This window comes from Bison bison, unplaced genomic scaffold (assembly GCF_000754665.1).
Source record: "Bison bison bison isolate TAMUID 2011002044 unplaced genomic scaffold, Bison_UMD1.0 scf7180017864180, whole genome shotgun sequence".
Taxonomy (NCBI): Eukaryota; Metazoa; Chordata; class Mammalia; order Artiodactyla; family Bovidae; genus Bison; species Bison bison.
In genome coordinates, this window is record NW_011494752.1 from 12,843,926 (window position 1) to 12,857,052 (window position 13,127).

Consider the following 13,127-nt stretch of genomic DNA (forward strand, 5'->3'; position numbering starts at 1 on the left):
TGGAAAATTTTAAAGAATTTTTACTGCAAGGCAGTAGATGGGTAGAATAGGAGATAAATTTACAAAGACCAACTTTTTCCTATACACAACTGAATTTTGATGAGATTCTGTTTTTCAGGTTTTTCTTTTATGGACTATACTTTTGCTGTTATAACTAAGACATCTTTGCTTAATTTCATTCATCAAAATTAACAACATTTGCACTTCAAAAGATGCCATGAAGAAAATGAAAAGATAAGCAACAGGCTGGGATAAAATGCTTGCAAACACATATGCAATATATCCAGAATATACAAAAAAGTCTGAGAACTTAGTAAGAGTACAAACAGCTCAAACAATAGACAAAAGATATGAACAGAAATTATGCCAAAGAATATATACAAATGGCCAATGAGCACATGAAAATATGCTCAATATCATTATTACAGAAATACAAATTAAAACTCAAATGAGATCCTACTTCACATCCACTAGAATGGCTACAATAATAAGACATAATAATAAATGTTGTCAAGGATGTGGAGAAATGGGAAGCCTCACACATTGCTGGTGGGGATATAAGACAATCAAGTTAGTTCAGAAAATAATTTATCAAAAAGTTAAACATAAAACTGCCATACCACCCAACAACGCCTCTCCTAGGTATTAACCCAAGAGAAATTAAAACAAATGTCCATGCAAAAACTTGCAAGCAAATGTTCACAGAAACACTGTTTGTAACGGCCCCAAACTAAAAATTACCTAAGATAACTGGATAGGCAAAATATGTCATTATCTGTAAAATGGATTATTGTTCAGAGATAATAAGTAACAAATTACTGACACATATTTTATAAGGAAAAACCCCCAAACATCACATAAAATGAAACAAGCCAGACACAAGAGACAACACACTGTAAGATTCCATTTATAAGAAATGTACAAAATAGGCAAATTTATAGAGATAGAAATAGATTAGTGACTGCACAGGACTGTGGGTGGGAATGAGGATTAAATATAAATGGCCATGAGGGATCTTATTGAGGAGCATAAAAATGTTGCAATTGATTTATGGTGATGTTTACAGTACTTGATAAAGTTACTAACAATCATTGAATTATACACTTGGGTGGGCAAAATTTTTGACATAAAATAAAGCTCAATAAGTTGTTTTAAATATATATATTTCATTATATATATATATATATAATTTAAAAAACCTTATATAGGAATAAAAAATTTAAAACTCCCTAGAGGTAATGATACACAGCAGCAGCAGCAGCAGCAGCAGCAGAGGTAACCATAAGAAACACTCAAATCTATATGAAGATATTTATAAACTTTTCTAAGAAACACAGCTGAAGGTGTTGCAGGAAGGGGGACCCCTTCCAGGCCCGAAACTGGGCTCTTGTCTAATACTCGGAAGTGAATTGTCTGAGGAGACACATGTGCTGACAAAGCAAGAGATTTTATTGGGAAAGGGCACCCAGGTGGAGAGCAGTAGGGTGAGGGAACCCAGGAGAACTGCTCTGCCACAACTCACAACCTTGGGTTTTATGGTGATGGGATTAGTTTCCGGGTTGTCCTTAGCCAGTCATTCTGACTCAGAGTTCCTTCCTGGTGGTGCTCACCTTGTTCAGCCAAGACGGAGGCCAGTGAGGAGGATTCTGGGAGGTGGTCAGACATGTGGTGTCTCTTTTTGACCTTTCCCGGACACTTTTGGTTGGTGGTAGCTTATTAGTTCTGTGTTCCTTGCCAGGACTTCCTGTCATAAAACAACTCATGCAAATGGTTACTATGGTACCTAGCCAGGGTGGGCAGTTTCCGTCAGTGTGCTTCCCCTAACAAAGGTATGAACAAACAGAAAGAGAGCACGTGTTGTAAATATGTGAGGCCATTTTTTCAAAATTAATTTGAAGGTTTTAAGGCTCACCAATTAAAACCCTAATCATTTATATTTTGGGACTTGACAAAATGATTAAAGCTCATTTGAAAGAAGAAAGGAAGAGCTTAAAAAAAAAGGAAAATGCAAATAGATAATACCTTGCTATAAAAATATTACAACTGACAATACAGCTGCAGTCCTTAAAGAGTACAGCATATAGATGGGTTAACATAATGAGGAAACAGAGGAAGAACAGATAGGCTGAGGCAATTTGATAGACTCAAAGCTTTGAACAGGGTGATGGTTAGAAGTATCTTTTCCCACTCAGTACACTGTCTTTTCATTTTGCTGATGGTTTCCTTCATGGTGCAAAGGTTTTCAAAAGAATGAAATTTTGCCATTTGCAACAGCATGGATGGCACTGGAGGGTATAATGCTAAGTGAAGTTAAGTCAAACAGAGAAAGACAAATACTGTACATTTTCACTTCTATGTAGAATCCAAAAAAATAAAGTGAATGAATATAACAAAACAGACAGATACACACAACAAACTAGCAGATATCAGTGGGAAGAGGGTTGAAGAGAGGAATAATATAGTGGAAGGGGATTAAGACATGTCTCTCTGGTATGTACAAAATAAATAAGATACAAGGATGTGATGTACAGCAAAGGGAATAGAACCAATATTGCATAACAACTTTTTAAAAATGTATTTATTTATTTGGGCTTCCCTGGTGGCTCAGATGGTAAAGAGTCCGCCTGCAATGCGGGACTAACCACAGTACATTTATTTATTTACTTTATGGGAGTCTAATTGCTTTACAACGTTGTGTTAGTTTCTGCTGTACAACAAAATGAATCGGCTATATGTGTATATATATCCCCTCTCTCTTAAGCCTCCCTCCCACCCCACCCCCAATATTTTACAATAACTTTAAATGGAGTATCATCCATAAAAACATTGAATCACTATGCTGTATACCCAAAACTAATATTACACTGTAAATCAACTATGTTTCAATAAAAACTTGAAAACAGAGGGTATCATTTTGCTATGGGTGTGTGTGCTCAGTCGTGTCTGACTCTTTGCAACCCTATGGACTGTAGCCTGCCAGGTTCTTCTGTCCATGGAATTTTCCAGGCAAGAATACTGGAGTGGGTTGCCATTTCCTTCTCCAGGGGATCTTCCTGACCCAGGGATGGAAACTGTGTCTCTTGCTTCTCCTGCATTGGCAGATGGATTCTTTACCACTAGTGCAATCTGGGAAGACCATGACTTTGGTAATTGTGGCCTATTCAGAAAATCACCCTCAGACTCTTGCATCAATTATATCTCACCCACTTGCCTTAGTGCCTAAGAAATTAAGAGGTTCTGCAAATGGATAAGCAGTTGACTAAGACAATCCTTCCAGTAGGGGGCTGTGTGTGAAGGTGACGGAAGGGGAGTGAAGCGGGGGGAGATCCTCCAAAGATGAAGAGGCAACCTAGGAGAACAGCTTTTGTTCAGCATGAAAAAGGATCTCCATTTAGCCCTTCAACTTAGCATTGTGTTCAAGTCCTGGGACAGTGGCTGAGCCATTGTACCTACTTATACATTCTGGTCCCATCCAGGCAGTGGGACGTTCCGAAGAAATAGGCATAATCAGTCGGACATACAGTAATGTGGTTGTGCCTTTAATGAATGTGCAGAGGCTGTGCAGATCAATTGTCCATTTGATTAATTCCTCTGGCAGGAGAGAATTAAATGTACTTAAGCAGTACACCAGCAAAAACTCAATGCTCTTTAAAATGTGATTTTCTGGATGGAAGCCAATTTTTTTTTTTTTTCTGGCCAAGACATTTCTTGAGATAATAATGGAAGTCAATGAGAAAATAGAATTTGCTGTATAAGTATGCACTCCACAGTAGAAGAGCATCTCATGTGCAGAACAAGGTCAAGCTCTGTACAGTATTCACTGATCTTTGCAGCAAATCAAGTTCCTATTTGCATTCTTCCATAGGAGAGGTAATAATGCCTATTTTGGTAATAATTCATTGTCCAAACTTTACCCCGTCCCTCTAGGAGGTATTCAGCATTAGAGTACTGCTACTGCTGCTGTGCTAAGTCGCTTCAGTCGTGTCCGACGCTGTGCGACCCCATAGACAGCAGCCCACCAGGCTCCCCTGTCCCTGGGATTCTCCAGGCAAGAACACTGGAGTGGGTTGCCATTTCCTTCAGCATTAGAGTACTAGAGATCTCTAACTCCAAAAGAGGCAATCATCGCCTTCAACTCATGGGCAGGTGTGAAGACCCAGGAAAAAGGAAAGTCGTGTACTTTTTATTACTTGGAATAACGTCTGATGTGCCAGGGGAGAGGAAGGAAATACTCTGGTATGGGAAGCTGAATGCGTCAACCCAGGTCTCAGAAATCATTTCACTGCTTTTACACAAGGAATATTTCTCAAATGCCTGTTATTTGCTGGACATGATGTTGAGTCCTGGGGCACTATGGAGCAGTGAGCCAATCAAAGTCAATGCTTTTGTGGAACATAGAGTCCAAAGCTAGAGACAGACATTAATCAAGTTGCTCAAACATATAATAGCTTCATTTCTCTGCTCTGAGTGATATAAATTCCCAAACTATTAGCTCATAGTCCAAGGCAGGCAAAAAAAACCTCACTGTCAGAGAGAACACCCTTCCGGATGCCCTTCCTGTTTAGAACAGGTGTCTTGCTGAGAATCACCACAAAGGCAAAGACATGTGAGAGGGTCCCCTGTGAATGAAACTCCAGGTGGGAAAGCTTTTCCCTGTACCCACAGCGAATGAGCCCCTCCAACTGATTGTGATCCAGTGAAGCCCTAGTAAAACCCCTGAGACACCCGAACCCTCAGAGTTGCTGCTGCCTTTACTGTTCTAGCTACAGAGAAATCTGCCTCTCCCCCTGAACTGACGCTGTCTGCCTTCTGTCTTCAGCTGGGGCAGGGAGCAGAGTGGGTGCCCAGCTGAGAGCAGGAGAGAGCATAGGACCTGCTTCTTCTTTGGGAGCCAAGGCATAGACGGAGTCCCATGTGGACCCCTCCTTTGAGTCAATCCCCTCTTCCCAATTCTGTCATTCTTACAGCCTGGGTTTTCAACAATGAACTATCATTCATTCACTGCTGCTGCTGCTGCTAAGTTGCTTCAGTCGTGTTCGACTCTGTGCGACCCCATAGACGGCAGCCCACCAGGCTCCCCCATCCCTGGGATTCTCCAGGCAAGAACACTGGAGTGGGCTGCCATTTCCTTCTCCAATGCATGAAAGTAAAAAGTGAAAGTGAAGTCGCTCAGTCGTGTCCGACTCTTAGCGACCCCATGGACTGCAGCCTACCAGGCTCCTCCATCCATGGGATTTTCCAGGCAAGAGTACTGGAGTGGGGTGCCATCGCCTTCTCTTCAACATCTACTAGATATTGGTAAAAATAGCAACAGATGAGACAGACAAAGATCTCTGAGAGGAAAAAGTTTACATTCCAAAGGGTACTGTTGCCAAGAAGCCAGAAGGTAAGTTCATTTCAGAATGTGGGAGATGCTGAAAAGTGAAAGTGAAAGTCGCTCAGTAGTGTCTGACTCTTTGTGACCCCATGCACTATGCAGTCCATGGAATTCTCCAGGCCAGAACACTGGAGTGGGTAGCCGTTCCCTTCTCCAGGGGATCTTCCCAACCTAGGGATCAAACACAGGTCTGCTGCACTGCAGGCGGATTCTTCACCAGCTGAGCCACAAGGGAAGCCCAAGAATACTGGAATGGGTAGTCTATCCCTTCTCCAGTGGACCTTCCCGACCCAGGAATCAAACCGGGTCTCCTGCATGGCAGGTAGGGAAGCTCTTAGGGAGAGGATAAATGGGGGGATCTTTAATGTTATTTGTGTGTGTACGGGTATGTGTGTGTGTGTGTGTGTCTGTGTTTGAGAGGTGGGAGAGGTTGTCTTTTAGAAAGAGTGGTCATGGAAGGTCTCCTCAGAGTGAAGAGCAGAACAAGAAAGGATGAGAGGACGACAGCGGAGCAGAAAGCATGGGGAAGAGCAGTCCAGACAGAAGGGACCACACATATTCAAGGTTGTACCTTGAAATGAACTTAAAGGGATCGAGGAACACAGAGGAGGCCAGTGTGGCTGGACTGCAGGCTGTGAGGCCTCCGGGTGGTTGGCAGGAATTACGATGTTCCACAAGGAATTCATATTTTAGTCTAAATGTAGTGGGGAGCAGCTGGAGACAGTGATGTGACCTCTACAAGCTCCCATGAAACAGAGAGATGCAAGAGTAAACAAATGAGTGGTTTGAGCGGGACTCTGGGTGGAAGATGAATTACAAAAATGAAAAGCATGGGGGGAGAGGGACCAGGAGGTCTTCCTCTATGGATGATGCTGGGACCTCCAGTGACTTTGAAGTTCCCACACCCCTATTCGTTCTGCGAGCAGAGTGATTACAATTTCACTAATTGTTATTTGGAAATATATCTGAGGATTTAGCCAGAATACAGGTGATAATAATTAAAATAGGCAGAGAGAAAATTAAGTAGAAGATGGCTCGGATTCTATTTGGCCACTTTAACCATCACAATTTACGACCGTGTCTTCATTACCTACAGGTTGCTTATTCTGGGTGAGCCAGTCACTCACATACACAGGTCTTTTTGCAGAAGAAGAGATTTAATGTTCAGTGGAATTATAAGGGGAAAGGGCACCAGCATTTAACAGAATTTATAGAAATCTCTGCAGAATTAATATACCATTTCTGACACGGATCATGACCTTATCTCCCTGTCCTCTCTGTCCTTTGCCCACATTCTTTTGTCAGATGAATCTTTACAAGTTTTCATCCTTTTTTACTCCTCTGATGAAAAAGTTTCAATAGTTGATCACTCCTTACTGGATAAAGAATATGATTTTCACATTTCACAGTTAGACTCTTTCCTATCTTACCAGGCTCATTCCTGACTACTTCCCCCAAAGTCCCTCTTCCAAGAACATGCTTTAAATTTTCCCATATCCACATCTTTGCCCACAAAATTCCAACCGGAATGCTAATCCGTAGTTCTTCAACTTTGGGGCATCCCAGACCACTTTAACAATTAATGGATGCTATAGATCCAACTCATGGCAAAAGGAGAAGGGGGTGACAGAAGATGAGCTGGTTAGATAGCATCACCAACTCAATGGACATGAATTTGAGCAAACTCCGGGGAATGGGGGAGGATAGGGGAGCCTGTCATGCTGCAGTCCTTGGGGTCACAATGAGTCAGACACGACTGAGAGACTGAACAACAACAGTGTACCTTTTCAATAGAAAAGGTGACACATGCACAGCTTTCTGTACAATTTCATGGATAGCCTGTCTGTCATCCTAAAACCAACTGAAATCCTATTAGAGTCCTACGCACCCTTCAGGGTCCAAATCAGATACTGTGTTCCTTGGAGTGTTCCTGGTCCTCTTCTTCCTGCAGTGGCTGAGATCCTCTGTGCTCAGAGGTCACTTACTTGGAAGTCTGTAGTGAATGCCTCCGTGCCCTATTCTGTACTATGACCTTGCACATTTCCCTGTGCTATTTATTTTAGTAAGTTCAGTTGCTCAGTCATGTCCAACTCTTTGTGACCCCATGGACTGCAGCATGCCGGGCTTCCCTGTCCTTCACTGTTTTCCTGAGTTTGTTCAAATTCATGTCCATTGAGTCAGTGATGCCATCCAACCTTCTCATCCTCTGTCATCCCCTTCTCCTCCCGCCTTCAATCTTTCCCAGCGTCGGGGTCTTTTCCAGTGAGTCAGTTCTTATCATCAGGTGGCAGAGTATTAAAGCTTCAGCTGAGGCATCAGTCCCTAAAATGAATATTCAGGACTGATTTCCTTCAGGATTGACTGATTTGATCACCTTGCTGTCCAAGGGATCCTCAAGAGTCTTCTCCAACACCACAGTTCAAAAGCATCATTTCTTCAGCATGATTTTTTTAAACTTTTGTTTTTCTTGGTCGTGCAGTGCAACATGCAACATCATAGTTCCCCAATCAGGGGTCAAACCTGAGCCCCCTTCATTGACAGCACAGAGTCCCAACCACTTGACCACCGGGGAAATGCTTCCCCTTATACTTCTGAAAGTTTTATCTACACGTGTCTTATTTCCCTCAACAAAACTGGAGTTTAAGTTTTAGTGATCTCTGCATTTCCAGTGACTATTAGTCCGCCTGGCGTAACCACTGAACCCATGTGCTCCAGAGCCTGTGTGCCAAAACTAGAGAATCTGTGCACCACAATGAGAGATCCTGCATGCCACAACTAAGACCCAAGACAGCCAAATAAACAAATTAAAAACAAACAAACGTGGCTCACTGATTTGCTCTGGGGTTTGCTCTGATCAGGCTTCTGTCCTATGCCATTTCAGTTTATGTTACAACTGTTGAGTTAAGTCTGGCCCTCGCCCTGCAGCCTTGCGGACAAATGGCAAGTGACCGTGGATGGTGAGAGCCAGACAGCAGAAGGCTCCTGTGTCAGTGGCTGATGCTAGTGCTCACCTGTCTGTCAAGGGCGTGATCACCAGGCGAGGGGTATTTCCCAGGTACTCATAGGAGTATAGAAACTGGGCATCACAGATGTTGGCGAAGCAGTGTTTGGCCTCGTCATCCCATCGGTGCCTTAGCTGGGACAGCCAGAGGAAGGCCTGGGCATTATCTACCTAGAGAGGGAGTGGCAGAGTAGGTTGGTAAATCACAAGATTCAACAGGTAGGAGGTGGCCCCATGGCTGCAGAATTCACAGGGCTCAGGTGTTGTGCACAATTCAGGAGAGCAGCACACTGCCCCGTATGGCACAGAAAGCACGAGCCACCTGGATGATGCTGTTTTGCTGGGGTTTTTAAGGTAGGAGCAGCCACCTTGATCTTCTCCCAGATCCCCGACTGGTGCAGAGTTTGGAGGCCCTGTGTTTTGGCCACATGTGAGCTTCTCCCAAATCCCAATACTTGTGGTGTAGCTACCCACAAAGAGCGGTACTCTTGAGAGTCCGGGACTCACCTTCTGAGCAATCATCTTGGCCACCACGTCCCGGGCATGGACATCGATGGTGCATACGGTCATGATCTTCTGCCGGTCCCCCTTGGAGAGCTGGCCAATGAGCATGGTGATGAGGGTTTTGAGCTGGGCCACTTGCTTCTTGTAATAGTCCTTCATGGCATTCTCATAGCCTTCCTCCAGCCTTGCAAATGCCATGCCCACCTCCGTGGTCCACCAGATCTGGGTGCAGGTCAGGGCCACCTATGGCACCAAGAGTTGCTTAGGAAAGCCATTACCAGGACTGTCTCTCAAACCAGCCCACTGTCACAAGCAGGGGCTGAGAATATAATTGTGTGGGTGATGGACATCCCTTCCCTCCCTCTTCCACCAGCACTGTTCCCTTGAACATGTGCTTCTAAGTCCTCGGAGATAAAAAGTGGGTACAACACAAGTGGGGAGAGTCCTTTCTGCTCTTGAAAAATGCACCATGTGGTTGAGAACAGCTAAAGGCTCATTCAGGTCAATGTTAGTAGCTTTTAGAAATTGCTACACTGACCTTTCTGTTTTTGCTTCTCAGGCCACAGCACCTTTCCTGTGCCTGGGAGGATAACAAAGTCTTGATTGGACATCTCAATGATAGTCTTTGCTCTGTTCTTCTGGAAACCCTTACAGTTGAGTGAGTATTCTAGCTGAGTGAGCCACTGCTGATTATGTGTGGCAGATTTTTTTCTTGACCATAGTACTTACACTATATCTTTAAAAATCTCTTCAAATTTTTAACTTTGAAAAGCCTGCTCTTTCTTTAAATTGGAGTCTGATTACTTTACAACACGTGTTGGTCTCTGCTGTACAACGAAGTGATTCATCAGTTTATATGTATACATATGTCTCCTCCATCTTGGACCCCACGTCCCACCCATCTTGGTCATCACAGGGCACAGGGCTGAGCTCCCTGTGCTATTCAGCAGCTTCCCACTAGCTACCTATTTCACACATGGTAGTGTATCCATGGCAATCCCATCTCCCCATTCATCCCACTCTCCCCTTCCTGCCCTGTGTCCACATGTCCATTCTTACATCTGTGTCTCTAACTTTAAAAGGTCCACTCTTCACAGCTCAGGAAGGATGACACTGAAATTCAGTGTGGTCACTTTGATTTGTTGGAGAAGGAAATGGCAATCCACTCCAGTGTTCTTGCCTAAAAAATCCCATGGACAAAGGACCCTGGTGGGCTTATGGTCCATGGGGTCGCAGAGAGTTGGACATGACTGAGCAACCAAACAACAACAACACTTTGATTTGTATTCTTCAGAGATTCAAAATAAATAAATGGAAAAAGTGATTTAAATGAACCTTTCTTCTGCTTGCTGAGAAACAGAAGATTTAATACGGAAAATGCATAATTTCGATTCTGCATGGTGAAGAATTTAGAGACATGGATCCTCTGTGGTCCCACTTGGCTCAGGAGACACTGCTCTAGATGAATCTGTCAGAATGCAGGAAGAAACACATTTTCTTGCCTCAAAATTCTGATTCAGGCAAACAAGGAATCCTGGTGGGAATTATTCACTTCGTGGAGCACAGAATTCTGTTGTAGTAAAAAGTACTATTCTTGAATTTACCTGTTCCTTTTTGCCTTTGGATTTAGACATGTTTGGATTTTTTTAGAGGTTCCTCCTGCAGTGTAATCTTGTCAGAATGGTCTGAACGTGATGTGCAATTGCACTTGCGACTCCTGTAGCCCACCAGGTTCCTCTGTCCGTGGGATTTCCCAGGCAAGAATACTGGAGTGGGCTGTCATCTCCTTCTCCAGGGGATCCTCCCGACCAGGGAGTGAACTCATGTCTCCTGCATTGGCAGGTGGGTTCTTTACCACTAGCGCCACCTGGGAGGCTCCTTTCCTTCTGCAGCACTGGCTTATTTCTCTGCTCTGTCTACACTCACTGTCAACATTTCCCGCCTTCTCCTCCCTTCTCAACTACCGGCAGTGTGATCTCTTCACTACCACTTCACTGAGATGGCCTCACCATGGTCATGGATGTTCCTTAGCCTCTTTACTTGGCTTGACCTCTTAGACGTGTGTGGCATAACTGACCTCTTACCTGCTATCAACGCCTTCTGTTTTAGTTTCCGTGATTGCCATTCCCAGGTATTCCTTCCATCAGAAAAGGGACTGTTCCTCATTCTGCTGCCCTGGTTTCTCTGCCTATGCAGCCTTTGGATGATGCTCGTGGGTTTGATCTGCAGCCTCAGCTTGGTCTACACACTCTTACCTAACTCCTATGGCTTCAATCACCACCAGATATCTGTAACCCCCAAATGTACCAGCAGTAGTATTGGGTTGGCCAAAGAGTTTGTTTGGGTTTTTCTGTAGGATGTTACAGAAAAACCCAAAGGAACTTCTCGGCCAGCTCAATACTAGACATTAACAGGGAAGGGAGGGGTGGTGTATTGCAGCCAAGGTCATTAAAAAGTAACCTCATTAGCTCCCCCTCTTTCTTTTATTACCCTCCTGAGATCCTGGGACAGGACTTAGATATATCTTGGAATCACATCACTCCCATGCATGGTCTATAAGAACTGTGTCCCAGTTTCCTCCCCTGAATCCATCTGCTGTCCCTTGCTCCCTCCACCTGTTACTCATGCCTCGAACACATTGACTCTTGCTTGCATCTGAGCCTTTGTCCACATTCTTTCCCACACTTGGGTGCTCTTCCCTCTATCTTTCACCTGCCAACTCCTATTTCAAACCTCAGCCTAGAATCATGTCTTCAGGAGGGTCATCCCCAGACTCCATTAACCAGCTCCCAGAGGACCCCGACTTTCCTTTACCATCACACCAGGTCCCATCTTTAGGTGGCTGACTTCCACGCCAGTCTGTAAACTCCATCAGAGTGGGATTACATTGTCTTGTTTCCTGCTGGTGTCTCCTGTGCTCAGCAGGGAGCTTGGCATATACAAAGAGAGCTGGCTCAGTGAGTTAAATTGTCTATGTTTTCTCCCTGCTGTATGCAGCTAATGGAGTAAAATGGACAACCCTTAATGCCCCGAGGTAACCGCTGAATTGCATTGTGGCTAACAATTCCCTGGTCCCTCCTGCTGGCCCCTTCCTGACCAGCCTCTCCTGACCCTGAAGCATGGGTGAGCCTGGCAGCCCCAGGAGGCCGACAGAGGCCATGGAGGAGGAGAGCGCCTGAGGATGGATCAGAGGATACCTGAGCTGGGTAGTCAAAGAGCCACTGTTCCCTGGGCTTTTCTTCGTAGGCGGTTATACCTTCTGTCATCTCGTGCCTCACCGTGGCCTTCATGTGAGCCAGCACGTGGTTCAGCCATATTTCTACCTGGAAGAAGAGCTTGGGGTTAGACTCGGGGCTCCTAAGAAGATGTGCTCAGTGACACACGTTTTCTTCCACTCAGACAGAGGCACTGAAGAAGATGAGCCCAGGCAAGATGTGCAACTCCACATGGTTGCCCAAAGGCACAGAGAAACTGTTCGTTTGTGCAATGCAGGGCAATGGTAGTTGAGACTGAAGCTCAATTAACAACGGGGGAGGGGGCGGTGTGCCCACTGGGACCCACAGAGCAGAGGAGCAGGTTTAGGGAAGACAAGACTACTGACCAGAGATTAGGGGGAAATCTTCATCTGGATTGTGCTTGCATGCTCAGAACTGTCTGACTATAACCCCAAAGACTGCAGCCCACCAGGCTCCTCTGTCCATGGGATTTCCCAAGCAAGAAAACTGGAGTGGGTTGCCATTTCCTACTACAAGGGATCTTCCTGACCCAGGGGTGTAAATAAGTCAGTGGATTCTCATGACCTTGTCCACGGTGCATATGGATTATATTTTCCAACTAAATGCTTTCTGAGTCTACAGAAAGAACACCCAAGGTTTGACTCAAACCCCAATGTCCCTTTCATAAAAATGAGATTTTTATTTGGATTTGGATGAAGGTGGAACTCTGAAGAAGATCTTTTCTCCAGGCTTTACTCTGGACTGGATTAGCACCCCAGGGACCATGTTTCTTTGGATATTTAGGATAACGGGGGCTTCCCAGGTGGCACTAATGGTAAAGAGTACACCTGCCAATGCTGCTGCTGCTGCTAAGTCGCTTCAGTTGTGTCCGACTCTGTGTGACCCCATAGATGGCAGTCCACCAGGCTCCCCTGTCCCTGGGATTCTCCAGGCAAGAACAATGGAGTGGGTTTCCATTTCCTTCTCCAATGCATGAAAGTGAAAAGTGAAAGTGAAGTCACTTAGTCGT

General features: G+C 44.6%; 1 protein-coding gene across 2 annotated transcripts in view; it reads right to left on the reverse strand.

The window, feature by feature from the left end:
• The window catches only part of DNAH9 (dynein, axonemal, heavy chain 9), a 286,597-nt gene that overhangs the window by 185,521 nt on the left and 87,949 nt on the right, over window positions 1–13,127 (reverse strand). For both annotated transcript variants that reach the window (XM_010843000.1, XM_010842999.1), the window contains 3 exons: window positions 12,080–12,205; window positions 8,886–9,125; window positions 8,389–8,549 (listed from right to left, as the gene is read on the reverse strand). In XM_010843000.1, the coding sequence (XP_010841302.1) occupies window positions 8,389–8,549; window positions 8,886–9,125; window positions 12,080–12,205 (527 nt within the window). The remainder of the gene's footprint in view (window positions 1–8,388; window positions 8,550–8,885; window positions 9,126–12,079; window positions 12,206–13,127) is intronic.